The sequence below is a fragment of the Papaver somniferum genome, unplaced genomic scaffold (genome assembly GCF_003573695.1).
Source record: "Papaver somniferum cultivar HN1 unplaced genomic scaffold, ASM357369v1 unplaced-scaffold_21, whole genome shotgun sequence".
NCBI classification, from domain to species: Eukaryota; Viridiplantae; Streptophyta; class Magnoliopsida; order Ranunculales; family Papaveraceae; genus Papaver; species Papaver somniferum.
In genome coordinates, this window is record NW_020631041.1 from 12,062,453 (window position 1) to 12,082,579 (window position 20,127).

General features: G+C 36.9%; 2 protein-coding genes across 2 annotated transcripts; both read left to right on the plus strand.

Annotated features, from left to right (window-relative positions):
- The first annotated feature begins 7,409 nt into the window (after positions 1-7,409).
- LOC113339778 (polyphenol oxidase, chloroplastic-like) lies at positions 7,410-10,081 on the plus strand. The gene is made up of 2 exons (XM_026585008.1): positions 7,410-8,674; positions 9,214-10,081. The coding sequence occupies exons 1-2, from the start codon at positions 7,448-7,450 to the stop codon at positions 9,790-9,792; spliced, it is 1,806 nt and encodes a 601-aa protein (XP_026440793.1). The 5' UTR covers positions 7,410-7,447; the 3' UTR covers positions 9,793-10,081.
- A 7,284-nt stretch (positions 10,082-17,365) lies between these two features.
- Positions 17,366-19,733, plus strand: LOC113339945 (polyphenol oxidase, chloroplastic-like). The gene is made up of 2 exons (XM_026585165.1): positions 17,366-18,623; positions 18,838-19,733. The coding sequence occupies exons 1-2, from the start codon at positions 17,421-17,423 to the stop codon at positions 19,408-19,410; spliced, it is 1,776 nt and encodes a 591-aa protein (XP_026440950.1). The 5' UTR covers positions 17,366-17,420; the 3' UTR covers positions 19,411-19,733.
- Positions 19,734-20,127: the final 394 nt, after the last annotated feature.

Consider the following 20,127-nt stretch of genomic DNA (forward strand, 5'->3'; position numbering starts at 1 on the left):
TCCACTATTTATCTTATTGTATGAGCCATGGACAATGATTGTATTTGATGAGACGAGGAAGAGTATTAGAACTCTGAGTCAAAGATTCGACATAACCAATCCATTCCCTTCAGGCGCAGCCTATTTACTGTATTATCATGAGTCTGCGCGCATTGTTTGTGAATACTCAGATGACATTAATCTGCGTGTTCACAGGTGTCTTTTGTCACAAACAGATATAGTGTTGCTAGTCTAATGGTAACGCAGCCTTTCTCCCGCCACGCGTCGGAAAATGGAGGACACACGCATCCAGAGATATCCGAAACTCTTATAGCGTTGCAATTTGAAAACCGTGGCTGTTTGGGCACCCAAAACACTGTGGTCGTTGGTTCGGTACACCATCACCTGCTTGAAATCCAAATTGGAACCCCCCTTCCTTAATTACCCTCTCCTTAGAGTTATTACAGTAAGTAAGGGTGCACCTTAAAACTCGGGGTACCATTTCTCTCCTTATGGTTGGTTGTTTCTAATCATTTCTAAATCAAGGAATCATCTAACATAATAAAACTCAAATTATTATTTATGCTTAACTATGATTATTACATGAGATTCGCATATGCTTCTAGGATATAATCCAACACTTGAGCGGTTAATTATTACATGATATCCACGATGCTAAGATACTAATTCATTTTGTTAATAACAGAAAAGGTCAGTTATTAGTTGCCAGAATACCCAAATTATTTACTATAAATCATAATTCAACGGTTGAGAACATTTTTAATTATTGCATGAGATTCACGATTCTAAGCTAATAATTCAAGTGGGATCCAATCGAATCAATAACTAAAATCGGATGGGACATAAGAATCTTATAATCTAAAATACCACATGGTTGATCTATGTGTCTATGGTATCCGATTCAATAATCCCTACCTACTCTATCAACACAAACATTATGCTCTACCCAAATACAAATATGCTAGAAAACCATATATATTAGCCAGGACCAATTGATGGTTTAGTTCATTTCTTTTGGTAGCCAAAGAAAAAAGAACCTACCTCATCAACGATAACATTTATGGCCAAGATTACTGGCAATTTTCCGCTTCCCATGGGTTTTGTCAAGGAAGTTGCCTAGCATGGGGACCTTGGGCTGATTGCCCTGCCGATCGAGATCTGCATATCAAAACTAATCGTTTTGTTTTATCTCAGAACAGCTAAATGATAGATTCGTGATTATATTAATATCCTTTTCAAGATCGTTAGTGATCTTTTAGATCTTCTGGCAGTATTCCTAGTGCAGAACCACCACCTAATCCGTCTATTCGTACAATAATTTTCTTAATTATTTCACGACTGCTAACATATAATCAGAATAATTCAAATAATGGATTCAATGCACATCCTATTGATTGTTGAAGATCGCAACACTTCAACTGCACCACGTCGGAGTAAATAATATTCAATGCTTATTCATTCATTTCCTTGTGGAATCACATGGAGCATTTTCATGGAATATCTCGGTTGTTGATTTTGCTGTCCACATATTACCACCATGTGAATCACGATGCATCTCATTTTTTTTTTCCTTTCTTTGACTTAAAACAGCGAAAAAAGATTAAGAATCATCACTTTACACCCGACTTAATCAATTTCTGTTCACCACTTTGGATGGGACAATAATTTGTTCGTGTGAACTTCTCAACTTCACTTTTCTCCGAACCGCTCCACATCTTTTAGGATCTAGGACTTCGATCAGTTTCTGAACACGTTATCACGATTATTTGAAGTATGAATTTACTTTATCTTTTTCCAGTGCAAAAAGCTTCGTTATGCTTCTTAGGGATATAGGGCACTACATATCTTGCACGTACCCAAGCAAAGCTGCAAAGCCATGAGATAGTGCTGAATCATTTAGACAAAGGACGCACTAGCAAAAAGATTTACAGGTCCACTGTCCACCACCATGCGTGAGGATGGATGTGTGTGTGGGGGGATTGACACAATTAAAGAGTGATAATGACTTTGATTACTGAGAAAAAATTATGGTCAAATTTTGCATAATGATTTAGATCCAAATGAATAAACCACATCCTTTTTTTTGTTGGAAAATGATCTTTCATATTCTAACATATAAAATCAGTTGTACCTATAACTTTTTTATTTATTTTTGTCCCACTTGACACACAGTCACTATTTTTTTGATTTTGCCAATTAATTATATGTCATTTCTAGGAAGAAACGGTAATCTCTTTTGTCAACTTATTTAATTATTGGATTTGGTAAGCAGATCTGGTCACCACTAACAGTATATCAGTACTTTACTATTTGATTCCCTTACACTGTCGATATTTTTCGTAAACAATATTAAACACGAACTCTCGTACAGATTTTAATTATGGTAACATGCTTTAGTTTATAAATGGTAGATTCAAAAATTTTGGGGAAACTAATCGCATATACTAGTTCCCAGTATAATGTGAAAAAGCATTTAATTTTGCCAATAGTGTGAGCGAGAAGACAAGTAGTAGGATGGATTTTGTGCCGTGAAACACATGATTTATAAGGGGATACCCGCATATACCATTTAGACGATCCAACGGTTTGGATCTGTTAAAATTTCTTTGTCCTATATGTCATGGTAGCAGCCCAGAGTAAATTTGGTATCCCCTTTATCAATTATGGTAAAACAAGTTAGTTTTGTTTCAAAACTAAACTAATTAGGCCTTGTGATATCATTTGGTCTTTTTGGAATTCTCGAATGGCGTTTAAGTCTGTAAAATTAGGATGGATAATCAAAATTTGACGGAGATACTTTGAATCTGATGATACTTTGAATCTGATGATAGGCTACATTATTATATACTGTGATGAGGTTATTCCTCTTTTGTGATAAAAGAAATAACGAAAGAAAAGAAAGGAGGATGGATTTTTGTTAGGACGTTGGATCTTATATTTTGCATCTAATAAAATGTTATGTCAGTCAATTTCGAAATGTTACAAACCGATTAGGGCAATTCGAACCGATGTAGAATATGTACATTATATCAGCAGATACGGCAAACCATGCATATTCCTAGCTTCTCTTTTGTATATATCGGAAAACCATGTTGCTAGCTCTCTTTTGAATCCCGAGCATAACAATAAAGTATCTGCGGTCAGGGACGGGCCTGTTAGGGAAGCATGCAAAGTGGGGCTTGCAGGCAACAAAAGCCCAGAACAACAAAAACCCTTGTAACAATAGGGGATTTTCATTGAAAAGGGAAAAATTTGGACTGAACTATAAGTTATATTAATTTAAAGGGTTTAAAAAACATTATCTATACAATTTAACTTTGAGAAGAAAACGTTTTAGTTTCTTTTTATCCCGTTATTTCCTCTTCACGTCTACAGCTCCTCCTTTCTTCCCAGATCATAGAAACAAACAACGGGAATCTAGATTGATACCCTAATTGAATGTTAAATTAGCAAGAGATAATGTTATAAATTAGCTTCCGTCCCATTCCATTGCACTTGCAGTAAAAAAAATATGAAATTTTTTCCAAAACAACTGCCCCCTCTTGCTGTCTCGACATGTGTATCACGTGAAGCTATATCTCGGTAGAGAAAAAATCAATTAATGCAGAATTCCTGTAATGGTGGATCTTAATCTTTACCTAAGAAAGTGATCAACTCCAAAAGTCCACACCTAAAAGAGAAGGAAAACATCAATGACAGACTCATTGTCTCATTTGGAGCGAACGAAATATAAAAATATTAACCAGTTCTATCGTATCCATCCATCCTATACATACATCCAACGGATATATGAATGCCAACGAGAATCATTTATGACAATATTAAGGGTTAAAGGACAAAATGCCCAAAAATCGATCCCCTAGGTTTGAAAATGTCCCGGACGTTAGGCAAGAAATCAAAATGTCCCAAAATCGTATCAAAATGCCCCATTTTGTTATGTTTTCCGTTTCAGAGCGTTAAGTGGTCAAATGCGTAAGCATGTGGCCCGCACGTGGAAATCGATCGACATTTATACCCTTCTGTCCACCAAGATGAAAATCTAAGGTCGTATTTTCGTCATTTACTGAGGTTGCGACACGTGTCGATTACAAAAATGGACGGCGAGAGATTTTGGGTTTTACATTTACCGAACTTTTTTTTAAATGACCACGGTGTCCTATTAGTTAGGATCGCGACACGTGGAACATCCAAGCTAATCAACGGCTAGATTTTCCGACCGTTGTAAAACCCAACGGTCAATCTTTTTTTTGTCTCCCCTGACTTATAAATTGTAAAGATGATCCAACCAAAAATCAGTAAAAAAAGGAAATACCCCATTCTGAGCATCTAAACCAATTTTTCTCAATTCTTGTAACATCATAAACCAATTTTCTTCAGTTTCACTCATACAAATCATCATACATAAAGGAAATACCCTATTTTGAGCATCTATACCTGTTGCTGAAAGCATCACACCACCAAACTTACCAGTTAGGTGAGCTCCATCTAACCCAATAACCATTCTACAACCATTCATAAAACCTTTTATCTGTGCATTATACGCCAAAATGAGACTCTCAAATCTGTTATCTTTATCATCTTTGGACCAGCTGAAATGACCTATGCTCCTTGGGTTCAATGAGGTAGCAGCTATGACCAGTTGTGGTGCTTTTTTGTAACAAGTCTCAAATGTTCCATCTCTTTCTGCTAGCACCAATCTCTGTGTACACACACAAGTAAAAAATTAGCAATTCAAATATACCAAAATTTATTAAATAAACAAACAAAAGGTAAAAAAAACAAAGCATGAAAATGATACCCTTGCATGACGAGCAACCCATTTTGGTATTTCAGTTTGCAACTGAGTTCTAATGATTTTCTTAGCTATATCATCTGCCTTGTCCACTGGTGAAGCAACATCCATCGTCTTCAACAAATACTTAGCTACAAATTTTGCGTTGCATTTTCTGTTGTAGTCTTCATTGGGATTTTTACAAGTGTGTTCTATGTTGCATTCTCTGACTGTGACTGTCATATCATCTTTCTCTGGTACCTTTCTTGCATTCACCATCCAAGCACAGTTTTGGGAATCCCTGTAAGCATAGTAAGAATAGTGTCTGATTTTATCTCCTTTCTTCACCTTAAAATCCATATGTTTCAACACTGCATATTCTCTTAAATGATCCTTATAAGCTTGCGTACTTCCAAAAGTCATACCAGTACTTATTTCACCAGGTATGACCTCAACATCTTCATTTATCATTTCTAGACGTTGTGGTTCATTTAAATGCTGACCAAAATCTTCTTCCCACTTAGTTTCTTCCTCTTGAGTGACTTCTTGGCTGGGAAGATCTTCATCTGAAGATGCATTCACTGGTGCACTCTGCTCTTCATAAAAGCCACCTACATTGAAATATTCATTACAATCATCAGGGTCATTACCAACATCTATACCCCTAGCACACATAGAAACCCAATCTTCATAATTCATCTGTTCTTGTGTTTCTTCTTCTTCACTATCTTCTACACTCTCATCCTATCTTTCATCTTCACCATTCTCTTCCTCATCATAGTCCTTAAAGAGAAAGTCAGGCCTGTCATCAGGATGACACTCATCTTGATGTACATTAGGCAAATTCACCTGGTTATCTTCATACCCCTGTACATGGTTGGCTGCAACAGATTCCTGTGTAGGAATACTTTGAGATTCATGATCATGGTTGTCTGCAACAGATGCTTGTGTCAATTCCACTTGCTCTTCATGCACAAAATCAAGTCTTGTTGGTCTCTTATCACTAACCCCACTAACAATAGAAGTTTTATTAAGTCATGGACTCCTCCTAACCTCAACCTTTTTACTAACTGTTTTCTTCCTCACTGGACTGGTAAAATTAGTCACACCACTTACCCCACTAACACTGGCAACATCAGAAACATAACCCCATTCTCTAACTGTAGGAGTATGAATGATTGGAGTGAACCACAGTCTTACCAAATCATCTTTATTTGGTTTACCTTTGTTCCAAAATGAAATAAACATTTCCTCTGATTCACACTTATCACATGCATTCCCTTCTTCATCATTAAATAAAAACAGTTCAAGTGCAGAATTCATACCATGTGCATTCACCAGCTGTCTCTTTACCATATCCATAAAAGCATGTCCACTGGTACCAGCTTTACAACCAAGAAAATACAAGTCTTTAAACCTGCCACCTATATCTGTTAACCAGAAATTCCTATCCTCACTCCCCATTCTGAAACAGTTAACAATAATGAAACAAATCAATTAAAATGGCATATACATTATCTAATACAAATGGCATAGATCAAATAGCTCATGCTTTTACACCATCACAGTAATAATTTCCATTTTAGCTCAAATAGCTCATGCTTATACAGTAATAATAGCTCTGCAATTTTAATTTTGTTCCCTAATAAAATTACAAATTGGGCTTTTACAGTAATCCCCAAATTCAATTATCCCCTAAAAATTGAAAACCCCCAAATTATAATCCCCAAATTCGTCAAACCCTAATTTTCCTCTACTACAGAAACCCTAAATCATAAAACCCCAAAAAAATTGGTAAATCGAGAAACCCATCCTACAGAACCCAAACCCTAAATCGTAAAACCAAAAAAAATTGAAGGAAGTTACCCAATTCGTCTTCCTGTCTCTCAATCTCTCACCGTCTTCCTGTCTCTCACCGTCTTCCTGCGTACATCGTCTTCCTGAAGCTCATCGCCGTCCTGTCTATCAATCTCTCTCTGAAACGTTGAAGAACAATGGTGAAAACCCTTGCTCGTAATCAAAATACAAAACAAAAGTTAGGTTAACTTTTACCTGTTCTTCACCTGTCCACGAACACCTTGCCTTGCATCCAATCCGTCTAATCGAGCAAGATCTTCTCTTCTTCTTCCACCCTCTCAATCTCTCATGGGTTCTTTCCTCACTCGCCTGTCTCTCTCAGCCTCTCTCTCTATCTCTGGTCTGTGTGGTTTAGGTTCGACAGGAGGAAGATAAGATCTGATGCACACGTACGAACCACACGGGTGGAACAGGTGTCGATTAAGGTACACGTGTCGGGACCTTGGATGCCCACGTGTCATCGATTTTGGGGCACACGTGTCAAAGAGAATTACACGCTTCGGTGGGATAAAGGGCAAAAAAGACATTTCACCTAACAGTTGACTAGTCAAAGGAAATCAAAATGCCACATTTTTACCAAAATAGAGAAAACTAACGGAATGGGCCATTTTGATTTCTTGCCTAACGTCCGGGGCATTTTCAAACCTAGGGGTCGATTTTGGGGCATTTTGTCCTTTAACCCCAACATTAATGACAATATTAAAAAAATCGAAAAACTATACGATGAGATTCGCACACCATCATTATATATGAACACCCTATGCATTGCCTATTCCATCATCCCACAACTCAACCCAATTCTACTGAAATCGTTTTCCAATGTCTCTCTCCCACTTAGCCACCACCACAATCACCAACACCACCGTTTCTGGAAACCCTCTCCGTAGGTCGTCAAAAACAAACAACCGCGGATCAGTTCGTCTTTCAAGCCGCACACCATACACCTCTTGTGAGCTCAACCACAAACAAAATCAAGAACCTACTCATAATGGAGGCATTGACAGGAGAAATGTGCTCTTAGGGTTGGGAGGAGTGTATGGAGCCACTGCTACTATTGCCAACAATGCCATTGGAGCTCCAATGGTACCTCCTGACTTGTCAACTTGTGACCCCAGCAAACCATCCGCAACCGATGATGAAACCAAACAAAAAATCAACTGCTGTCCACCTTATTCCTCAGCCAACATCGTCGATTTCAAACCACCATCATCTTCAGAGCCATTACGAGTCCGCAAAGCTGCCCACAAATATAATTCCGATGATATTGCAAAATTCGAAAAAGCCATTGCTGCGATGAAAGCATTGCCAAAAGATGATCCATGGAGTTTTGAGCAACAAGCTACCATTCACTGCACTTTCTGCAATGGAGCTTTTAATCAGTTGAATTCAAACACTCTACTTCAAATTCATGGAAGTTGGTTTTTCCTTCCATGGCATCGTTACTACCTCTACTTCTGGGAGAGAATTCTTGGAAAGCTCATTGGTGATGATACTTTCGCTATCCCTTTCTGGAACTGGGATACTCCTAAAGGGATGTACGTGCCGAAGATGTACCAGAATGTTAACTCACCCCTTTATGATGGAACTCGGAACTCGGAACATTATACGTCGATGATCGATTACAAGTATGATATAAACTCGGATAAACCTAATCCCAAAGAAAATTCTCCACAAATTTCTGAAACTGAAATTCGAAACTTAGCTGAGATTGATAGTATATTCAAAGAAACGTTGCAACTACCAGCACTTTTCATGGGGAAAGCACAAAGGGGTGGAGAGAAGCCTGCTGAAGCACAAGGGAGGAATGAGGCCTTGCATAACGTTTTTCATCAATGGGTTGGACCTCTCCAAACCCCTTACCATAATATGGGAAATTTCGCCACTGCCGGTAAGGATCCTGTGTTTTACGGTCACCATGGTAATGTGGATCGTATGTGGGATATCTATAGCAAACTCCGTGGACAGAAAGTTGAGTTCAGAGACCCTGATTGGCTCGAATCAGCTTTCATCTTCTATGATGAGAATCGCCAAGTTGTCAAGGTTAAGGTGCGTCATGCTCGATCTCCCCCTCTCATTATAATAGTTATTACGTGGTAGTTATAACTACAGCCGATCACTATTCAAATTTATACTAGTAATTTTTTGTTATAATTTTTTGTGCCCGAATATTCTGCAAATGTTACAAAAGTTTGAGCATACCAATTTTCAATTCACAAAATTGGTTAAAAAAGACCAAAATCAACAATTCCTGGATGAAATGGACAGTTAGATTTTGATACTGTTTAAATGGACAAAATGTAAAAATAGGCGGGATGTAACCAGTTTTATGGTGCCCATTTTCAAATATTTTTTCTTATTTTTATTTTACACAGGATGTATCCAGTTTCATCCTTGCTATTTTTTAAAATTTAAGCTAGGATGATTCAGTTTCATCCTGGATATTTTTTTTTGGCCATTTCACCCAACTATTTTTTACTCGTCCATTTGAACAGTGAATTAAAAATATTTGGACAAATGACCCATTTTCCGTTTTCAATTCTAGACTGTTGCATAACTAACGGTTTAAATTATACATGTGTGTGCAGGTGAAGGATTGCCTAACCCCGGAGAGCCTCCGATATAGTTACGCTCCAGAAGCCCTTGCATGGACAACAGTTCGTCGAAAGTACAAGAAACTGCAGAATGAAGCGCAGACAAGGAGTGAAGGTGCCTCGCTGAAACTAAAACCAGTTTCCGAGTTTGGATCCAGACCAAGAAACTTAACAGAACCAATTCAAGTACTAGTGAAAAGGCCAAAGACATCGAGGACCAAAGCTGAGAAAGGAGATGCAGTTGAAGTTTTATTCGTAGACGGAATACAGATTCCACATGGATCAACAGCAAGGTTCGATGTTTACGTGACAAAACCAATTGCAGGACTAGCTGGTCCCCATAACGGGGAATTAGCTGGTAGTTTTGTGAAAGTTCCCCATGCTCATCATGGATCAGCTAATGGTGCAGTTCATACCCACACTTCAAGTTTGGAATTGGGTATTAGTACTTTACTTGAAGAAATTGATGCTGAAAGTTCAGAGAAATTGGTTGTGACTTTGATTCCTCGAAGTGGTGAGGTTATTGTTGGTGGAGTTCAGATCCGTTTGGTCGATGTTGAAGATGATGAATGATGATCTTAATTAGATTCGCAAACTTGCAACATGCCTAGTTACATCTCTTTATCAGTATCAGTCCCCGGTGGGTACTTAGTAGAACTTGTGTTTTCTTGAAGGTTATGTTTCCCGATTTCAATTTCGTGTCTTTGCTTCTTTTCTTGTTTTTGTATCATGATGTGTGTTTTCTATCTGGAGTACTGATTTATGAGTCTGATAATAAAGTTGTTGGAAAACGATTAATAAAAAAAAGATAATTTTTTAAAATATTAATAAAAAATTAATATTTATTGTTTTATTTTGTGAATGAAACTTTTTAGTCCCACATCGTGGAGTTTCCAATTTTAGTAGTTTAAAGAAACTATATAAACCTTTTAGTCCCACATCGGGGAGTTTTTCTTCTTAAGTTGTATTTGTCAATTATATAAAGAAATTCACTACTTTTGTAAAACCTACGGGAAAAGGGTTGCTCTATATTTTAAAGAGACTCCATAGGGAAAATATTTTATAGCGTTTCTTAAGAGTTCACGATTTTCCTTAACGGTTTTTTCGGAGTTGCCAAGCTCAAGTTGAGCATCTACTACATATGCTAGTAGTAGATGTAGTAGGGTGTTTTATCCCGGAGATATCCGTCCTGTGAGGGCTATAGCATCACTCTTGAGTGTAGCCGGGCGCTAATGTCTTAAGGGCAACGTGTTGAACACGTGACTCACTCTGTTTTTTCAAAGTTTTGCCTTGTTGCTGTTGTGGAGATATGAGAAGCTCGTTCGTTTCGTCAATCGATCAATTCCATTATAAAGGAGATAAGTATCAATAACTTTTGCTTATTTGATTTTTTCTTTATTTTAATTATTGCACCCAACAATCTTAAGACATTATTATGTGTAATAATAAAAAAATGGTTGGTTGGTTTGTGAATCATGGATGTTAATTGTGGCATGAAAAACAAAAACGAATTTTTTTGGTTAGCTGTAGAGTTTCGAGATTATCTCTTAACCTAGAAGGAATTTCGATGAACCCTTTTGACACAACGTAGTAGACATCCTGATAGTTACCCACGTAAAAAAGTTCAGAATTTTTGGAGTTGTAAAAGTATTTTTTTGATATTTTACAAAACACACAAATGTTCCTGAAAAATTCTGACGGGCAAACTTTTGTTGTTAACTAAAGTATTTTTTATGGGGTAATCATGAGTTTTTTGATATGGTGGTTCAAACGAAGTTTGTAAATCTATATATTATCTTCAAAACTCATATTTTATCTTCCGTTTCGGAACTAAGGTTTGTGAGATGTGGTGTATTAGGTGATCGGGAAATTACCGTGTCCGTGGTCAGAGTATAAACGAAGATTGTGACATGAAATTGAAAAGGAACATGGCTACCAGGCGCATGTGGATGAACACAAGTCTTCCAAAGCTGACAAAGGCGGTAATATCAAACACAACTCTAACCGTAGTCTTCATAAGAAAGGTATGTTTCGTAAAACTGAATCCGGCGTTACTTTAATTAAGGGTGATATTTATGTTTGTAAAATTCCGGGCCTTACGGTAGTAAAGTGTAGACAACATAAAACCTTAATAAGTAGAAAGTTAATGCTAATTTAGTTGAAACTAATTAGAACGAGTTCATTGACATGATGTCGGAAGTTTTTTTTTTTTTAACAACCAATGTGAGAGACCAGAAGGTGGACTCTGGAGCCACCAAGAATGTTTGTTGAAACAGAGACCTGTTCACCTCCTATCAGAGGATAGGGGATGTCGAGAAACTCTTTTTGAGTAACTCATCTGCAATAGAGGTTGCATAAAAGGAAAAGGTCGAGCAGAAGCTCATATCTGTAATACTCTCACATTGAATGAAGTTTTCATGTTCCAAGCATATGCAAGAATCTTGTATCTTGTTCTATTGTAGATGGAAAAAGATTTAAGATCTTAATTTTCTCTGGAAAACTTGTTGTAACAAGGCAGTTATTTTTTAAGCAAGAGTTATAGGACCTTGGGTCTATATAAGCTTAACGGAAAAAACTGATGATGTGAACATAGTTGATTCTTGTGCTTTCTTTATGTGATTGATTGTGTTATGTGGTAACTTGTAACCGTAAACTTATAAGTCAATGCTTAACTGGATAGCATAGGCTGCGTACCCAAATTTAGTTTGGACTTTGAACACAAAAGTGAAATCTGTGAAGAATCAAATGCTTTAAAACCTTTTAGCACAAATGTTCAGTAATTCTAAGCCTTTAGAATTAATTCAGTTAGGCCTAGTGACATGAGTTCAACCCAAAATCACTGTGGTAAAAGATGGTTTATAACTTCCGTAGATGATTGTACGAGGTACTATCTTGTATACTTGCTTAGGGATAAGGATGATGCCTTAGAAGCCTTAAGATGTATAAACTTGAAGTTGAAACCAATTAGAAGCCTTGAACATATAATTATCCTTAAGAATGATAATTCCATGTTGATTAGTTCAGGATTACCTGCGGCTTGTGGGGAGGAGTCCTCTTAACTAGTATATCCTGAATAGTACCCTTAAGGATCAGATGAAACTCCATATGATTTATGGAAAGGTAGATGACCTTCTTATGATATGTCAAAGTGTGGGGTGTTTGACTAAGATTGTCATTCCTCTTCCTAAAGAACTAGATAGAAACCAAAAATGTTGATTGTGTCTTCATATAAGGTATGCTGAGTATACTTCTACATATAGATTTTTGGTTGTGTGTTCTGATTTTTCATACTTTGGTGTGATTTTTCTGACTTTGTTGTGACTATTACATAATCTAGGGATGCTGAGTTCTTTGAACATGTTTATTCTTAAACCTGTACCTCATTAGAGATGTGTTGTTGATCCCCTAGATTTATTTTCAAATAGTCAGAACTTATCTTAAAGGAAGATGAAGTTAAGGTTGAGCCTAAGAGAAGTAAAACAATTAGACTTGAGACTTCTTATGAAGCCGACTTCATAACATGCCTAGCTAGTCTAAGCCCTGGACTTGTAAAGAAGCCTTGATATCTACTGAAACCCCATTCTGGTAAGAAGCTTCATTTAGTGAAATGGACTCAGTCCGTCGGAACCTGACTTGGGAGGTTTATAGTTTACCTCCAGAGAGTAAGACCATGAGATGTAAATGAGTCTTTAAGAGGAAACATTAGGTATGGAACTGTAGAAAAATATTAGGCTAAGTTGGTAGCTAAAGGCTATAAACTAAAAGAAGGTGTATATTTCCTTGATTCTTATTCACATGTGACGAGATTTACTTACGTTGAGATGCTAATTGTTATTGTGTCATAAAAAATTAGAGATACATCAGATGGATGTTAAGACAGCTTTTCTAAAATCGTGAATTAGATAAAGAAATTTACATAGACCAACCTGAGGACTTTGTAGTGAAAGGTTATGATGACAAAGTTTGTAAGTTGAACAAAATTTTGTATGGTTTATAAAATAAGCACGTAAACAGTGACATGGAAAATTTGATCATGTGATAATGTGTAGTGGATTTAAGTTAATGAATCTGACAAGTATATTTACAAGTAACTTGTTAAGGATGCCTGTGTGATTGTATGCTTGTATGTTGATGATATGCTTATACTTGATACAAACATAGATGTGATTAATTCCACTAAAAACATGCGCTGAATGAGAACGTTGACTTGAAAGACTTAGGCCCTGTTGATGTAATCTTAGGGATGAGGATTAGAAAATAATCTAACATATGTAGTCTTAGTCATTCTCATTATGTTGAATTTTGTGCTTAAGAGATACAATCAGTGTGATTGTAAGCCTGCTTGTACTCCGTACGATTATTCTTGTAGACTCAAGAAAATTAAGGATAGTGGAGTATCTTAACTTGAATACTCAAGAGTTATAGGATGTCTGATGAATTTAATGAACTGTAAGTGTCCAGACATTGCCTATAGTGTGAGTAAGTTAAGTAGATATACTTGTTGTCCAGAGCAAGAGCATTGGGATGCACTTAGTAGAGTATTACGGTACCTAAAATACTCTATTACCTTTTGTTTGGTTTATGAAAGGTATCTTGTTGTCCTTGAGAGACTTTGTGATGCAAACTGGATAATTGACTCAGAGGAGTCATAAGTCTACGAGTGGATATGTTTTCACTCTAGCAGGAAGGTTTGTTTTGGAAGATTTCCAAACATACATATATTGCTCAATTCATTATGGAATCTGAGAGTATTGCGATAGATAAAGCACGAGAGGGGGCTGAGTGCCTAAGATGCTTTTTAGAAGACATTCATCTCTGGCATAGGCCTGTGCCAGCTATATCTATATACTGTGTTATCCAAGCTATAATAGCTAAATCTAAAAATAACTAATCTCAATTGGCGTTATTTCCATTGATTGGATAAAGTCCAAGGAGAATATCGCGCAACCTTTGACGAAAGGTTCATCCAAAGAGATTGTTAGAAACACATCGAAGGGGATGGGGCTTAAGCTCATAAATTAAACTTGCCATGAAGGATACTCAACCTTGCTGACTGGAGATCCCAAGATCAAGGTTTCGAATGAGACAACTAATTTATGGTGGGTAAAGGTAAACACTATCAGAGAATTTTATTCTCTGTGCTTCCCTATGGTGTAGACGTGATAGTGTGACTGCATGTGAAGGATGACTTTTAAGAAGTCTTAATGAGTTCTATAGTTTCAATTTAAGATTGAAGTGGGGTGTAGCAGTAACACTCTTTATGGAAACTCACCTATCTGAATGAGGAAGTGGGCCGCTTCCTATGAGAATATGAGCTTTGATTCTCTAGAGCATTCTGAGAAACAGGATATGTCCATGGCCAAATTGGACAAAACGGCACGAGCTTGGCAGCAATATTGGAGATATCACCCGTGGTTGTTATCACGAATTACATCAAATGCTATCAGTTCAAGACATAGTTCACTGTCTCTAGCAAGTAATTCCGGTAATATCTCACTAAGCAAAGGTTCAAGACCTCATGGACACCTCTGCCTAAAATGGTATTTCCTGCGTTTTTTATGTGATTTTCATTTTGATGGTTTTGATATTACTGGAACTTAGGACCTAAAGGTCACTAAGGGTTCACTAGTTCATGCTTTTTCACTTTGGTGAAAGATACCTATAGTCTCACCATGTGAGAACTAAAGATGAAAGCTCTCAATACTATTATGATTTATGCAATCCATAGTATGACCCTGGGGTCAACACACTTTTGTGTGAGGGAGAGGACGTAGAAATGACTAGTATGATTTCAACATTTGCACGATCAGTCTGTTTAGATCGTGAGGTTGGGATGTTGATTTACCAAGATCTATCAGTGTTTTCATGTTTTATTGAGTTTTCATTCATGTGGGGGATTGTTGGAAAACGATTAATAAAAAAAAGATAATTTTTTAAAGTTTTAATAAAAAATTAATATTTATTGTTTTATTTTGTGAGTGAAACTTTTTAATCCCACATCGTGGAGTTTCCAATTTTTAGTAGTTTTAAGAAACTATATAAACCTTTTAGTCCTACATCGGGGAGTTTTTCTTCTTAAGTTGTATTTGTCAATTATATAAAGAAATTCACTACTTTTGTAAAATCTATGGGAAAGGGGTTGCTCTATATTTTAGAGGGACCCCTAAGAGAAAATATTTTATAGCGTTTCTTAAGAGTTCGCGATTTTCCTTAACGGTTTTTTCGAAGTTGCCAAGCTCAAGTTGAGCATCTACTACATATGCTAGTAGTAGGTGTAGTAGGGTGTTTTATCCTGGAGATATCCGTCCTGTGAGGGCTATAGCATCACTCTTGAGTGTAGCCGGGCGCTAATTTCTTAAAGGGCAACGTGTTGAACACGTGACTCACTCTGTTTTTTCAAAGTTTTGCCTTGTTGTTGTTGTGGAGATATGAGAAGCTCGTTCGTTTCGTCAATCGATCAATTCCATGATAAAGGAGATAAGTATCAATAACTTTTGCTTATTTGATTTTTTCTTTATTTTAATTATTGCACCCAACAAAAGTAAGGTAAGGCAATTTTGGTTCTTATATGGCTTTCGTTGACTTGTACATCCGTATACATATTAAGGTTTAATAAAAAATTATTTTATTTCTTTGAAAATTGTGTTTTTTTATCTTATTTTATTAGAAATTTGTTTTTCTTACACTAAAAAGAGTAAATCTTATTCTTAATGCAAAGAATTATTGTTTTCAATGTAATAAAACAAATAAATCTTGTTTCCAATACAAAAAATCGTTGTTTTAGTGAATCTTAACATGTATACGGGTATATAATTAAGTTAACAAGACTCAAATAATATAGGCATAATCTCGATAGAATATCTGCACTATCTTCTGCATATTCCTCGATATAATTCAAGTTTACATTGGTTTTGATAATGCCCACCAACTTTTATGGCAAAGAAAGGTGAGATCCACGCCTCATCTAAGTTTGAAATTTTTTCTTTCTTTTTTTCCTTGATCAACTAAATGAGATGTACGCTTCCTGATGATATTTCTCTTTTCTTTGAACAAATGGCTTAAGCACAAGCAAGATTTGAAAATAGAAATGAGACGACGAGATGATTTCACTCTACATCAATTTTTACAAGGATATCACTAAAACCCCTCTCAAGATACAGTGCCCTTCGTGCCTCACACTCCCAATCTAGATTACATTAGTTTCTCATTGCTCAGGAAAAAATAAACCATAGTGGATGAAAAGCATCCTCACATTTTTCTCCATGATAAGCCCTAAAGTTTGTTTGACTCGGGATTTTTTCCGGGATTCTTATAATAATTTTCTCAATCTTCAAATTTACTTATCTGACGGTGACATCCATCAAACACATGTTTTGATGCGCAATAATTCAAGATTTTTAATAGGAGGTACAAGTTTAATCAGGAGATACCAAATCCTATATAGAACAACTATTTTTCTTATTTGTTTTATGTAAAATTTGGTACCCTCCGGAATAAACTGATACCTATTAGCAGCCACAGTATACAAAAAGTTAATTTGCTTCTTCTTTTTCTTTCTTTTTTCTTTTTTAGCGGCACCACGTACCATTTTATCGTGGTAAATAATATTTCAAGCACGTCTAATTAATTTTTCTTTTTATTATGAAAAAAACCGTAAAATAGCAGTTATATGTGTAAACCACGACAGGAAATTCCTAATACAGATGGGCGATGGGACACATTAAATGATGAAGAAACATTGTTGAAAGATATAGAACGCCTATTGGGAACCAAATTAGCCAATTGGTCCGTAGCTAGAGGCGTTGGCCAATGTACATCCAATTTAATGGAGCATTTTCATTGAATATGTTGGTTGATTTTGCAGCTGTCTATTATCACCATGTGAATCACGATGATTTTCCCATTTCTTTGATTTACATCAGTAAAATACAGTATAAATCAAGAAGGATTGTAAAAAAAAGACAACGTCGCCCCAAGTTATTTATAGTAAAAAAGAATGAAGTAAAAATCAACAAATCCTATCATATCGATCCTATACATTTGGCTATTGAAAACGGTAGATGAATGCCAACCAGAATCATTTAAGTCGACCCACATTCATGACTATACGATAAGATTCGCACATCCTCATCTATAAAAGCACATTATGCATTCTCTATTCACACCACAACTCAACCCAGCGCTACTGAAATCCATTTCCAATGTCTCTCTCCCACTTAGCCACCACCCCAATCTCCAATACCACCATCTCCGGCAACCCTCTAAGAAAGCCGACAAGAAACACTTGCGGATCTGTTCGCCTTTCAAACCGCACACCATACACCTCTTGTGACCTTAACCAAAAAAATCAAGAACCTACTACTCATAATGGCGTCATTGATAGGAGAAATGTACTCCTAGGGTTGGGAGGTGTATATGGAGCCACTGCTACTATTGCTAACAATGCAATTGGAGCTCCGATGGTACCTCCTAACTTGGCAACTTGTCATCCCGCAACCGATGATGAAACCAAGCTACCAGTTGCATGTTGTCCACCTTATTCCTCAGCCACCATCGTCGACTTCAAACCACCATCATCTTCAGAACCGTTACGAGTCCGCAAAGCTGCTCACAAGTATAACTCTGATGACATCGCGAAATTTGAAGCAGCCATTGCTGCGATGAAAGCATTGCCAAAAGATGATCCATGGAGTTTCGGTCAGCAAGCGACCATTCACTGCACTTTCTGTAATGGAGCCTTTGATCAGGTGAATTCAAAAAATCTACTTCAAATTCATGGAAGTTGGTTTTTCCTTCCATGGCATCGTTACTACCTCTACTTCTGGGAGAAAATTCTTGGAAAACTCATCGGTGACGATACTTTTGCTATCCCTTTCTGGAACTGGGATAGTCCTAAAGGGATGTACTTGCCGAAGATGTACCAGCCCAGTGGCTCCCCTCTTTCTGATGACACTCGGAACAAAGACCATTATTCGTCGGTGATCGATTACAAGTATAGTATGAATGATCCTAATCCATCAACTCCTGCACAGATTGATGAAGTTGTTACTCGAAATCTAGCTGAGCTTGATAGTATATTCAAAGAAACATTGCAACTACCAGCACTTTTCATGGGGAAAGCGCAAAGGGGTGGTGAGGCTGCTGCTAATGCACAAGGGAGGAATGAGGCTTTGCACAACGTTTTTCATCAATGGGTTGGACCTCTTCAAAAACCTTACCATAATATGGGAAATTTTGCCACTGCCGGCAAGGATCCTGTGTTCTACGGTCACCATGGAAATGTGGATCGGATGTGGGATATCTATAGCAAACTTCGTGGACAGAAAGTTGAATTTAGAGATCCTGATTGGCTCGAATCATCTTTCATCTTCTATGATGAGAATCGCCAAGTTGTCAATGTTAAGGTGCGTAATGATCGATTAGTGCTTTTCATTCAAGATTTCTCTTTGTACCGTGACAAATTTCCCTAACTAACTCTAATTTTGTACTAGAATATAATTAGCGTGACCAAAAGGGCGACCATAAATTTTGTTCACAAATATTGCAGAAATTTTGGTGTAACAATCTTCAAATATAGATTGCTAATTTAATCCCGGTCTTAATTATATATTTGTGCAGGTGAAGGATTGTCTAACCCCAGAGAGCCTGCGATATAGCTACGCTCCAGAACCCCTTGCATGGACAACAATTCGTCGAAAATACAAGAAACTCCAGAATGCAGCACAGACAAGGAGCGCCGGCGACTCGCTGAAACTAAAACCAGTTTCTGAGTTCGGATCCAGTCCAAGAAACTTAACAGAGCCGATCCAAGTACTAGTGCAAAGGCCAAAGATATCAAGGACCAAAGATGAGAAAGCAGATTCAGTTGAGGTTTTATTCATTGATGGAATACAAGTTACACATGGATCAACAGCAAGGTTTGATGTTTACGTGTCGCAACCAATTGCGGGACTGGCTGGTCCACATAACGGAGAATTAGCAGGTAGTTTTGTGAAAGTTCCTCATGCTCATGGAGGATCAGGTTCTCATAAAAATGCTTCAAGTTTGGAATTGGGTATTAGTACTTTACTTGAAGAAATTGATGCTGAAAGTTCACAGAAATTGGTTGTGACTTTGCTTCCACGTAATGGTGACGTTGTTGTTGGTGGAGTTGAGATCCGTTTAGTGGATGTTGACGACGATGATCTTTAGTTACCGGGTCAGTAAACTGCAACATGCACCCCTTATTTGCAATTATCTTCTTCATATAATAAGTGATGATTGTTTTCATCGAGTCCTACATATCCCATCAGTAGATATGTAGTTGTCATGTAGTAGGAGAGTACTTGTGTTTTCTTGTATTTGCTAGGAGTCTGAGAATAAGTTAAGGTGTAATTCCATGATCAATTAACACTTCCGGTAGTTAACCGGAATAGTATTATGTTGACGCTAAAATTCATCTTAATCTTAATTGTTGTATCTCTTATTGTGTCTCAATCATATTTAATGGAATTGCAGATCGGTGTGATGATACAGTGGCATAATCTGATCAATATAGTAATTGTAGTATTATCTTCTGTTCCTCGAAGCAATTCAAATATGAAATGATTCTAATAATTCCCACCAACTTCTATCAAAGAATTAATAATTAAGGACACCCACAGTAATGGCAGTTCTCCGCTTCCCATGTGCTCATTAAAGAAAGGTGAGATCCACTTCTCTGATTGCTCGATTGGGATCGGGCATTGAAATTAGACACTTTTTTTTTTCCTTGATCAACTTGATGATAATTTATTTCTTTTTTCATTTTGGCTCAACTACTATGTACACAATTATTGACTTTTATGTAAAAAGCTGGTGTATCCATCGCATCGTTGGGGAAGCACAAATGATTTATTTTGTTGCTGCAAAAACTTTGGTGATTTAGAT

Coding starts and splice junctions, on each gene's coding strand:
- LOC113339945 (XM_026585165.1), top strand. CDS start 17,421: ATGTCTCTCTCCCACTTAGCCACCACCCCAATCTCCAATACCACCATC. Junction 18,624..18,837: donor GCCAAGTTGTCAATGTTAAG/GTGCGTAATGAT, acceptor ATATTTGTGCAG/GTGAAGGATTGTCTAACCCC.
- LOC113339778 (XM_026585008.1), top strand. CDS start 7,448: ATGTCTCTCTCCCACTTAGCCACCACCACAATCACCAACACCACCGTT. Junction 8,675..9,213: donor GCCAAGTTGTCAAGGTTAAG/GTGCGTCATGCT, acceptor ATGTGTGTGCAG/GTGAAGGATTGCCTAACCCC.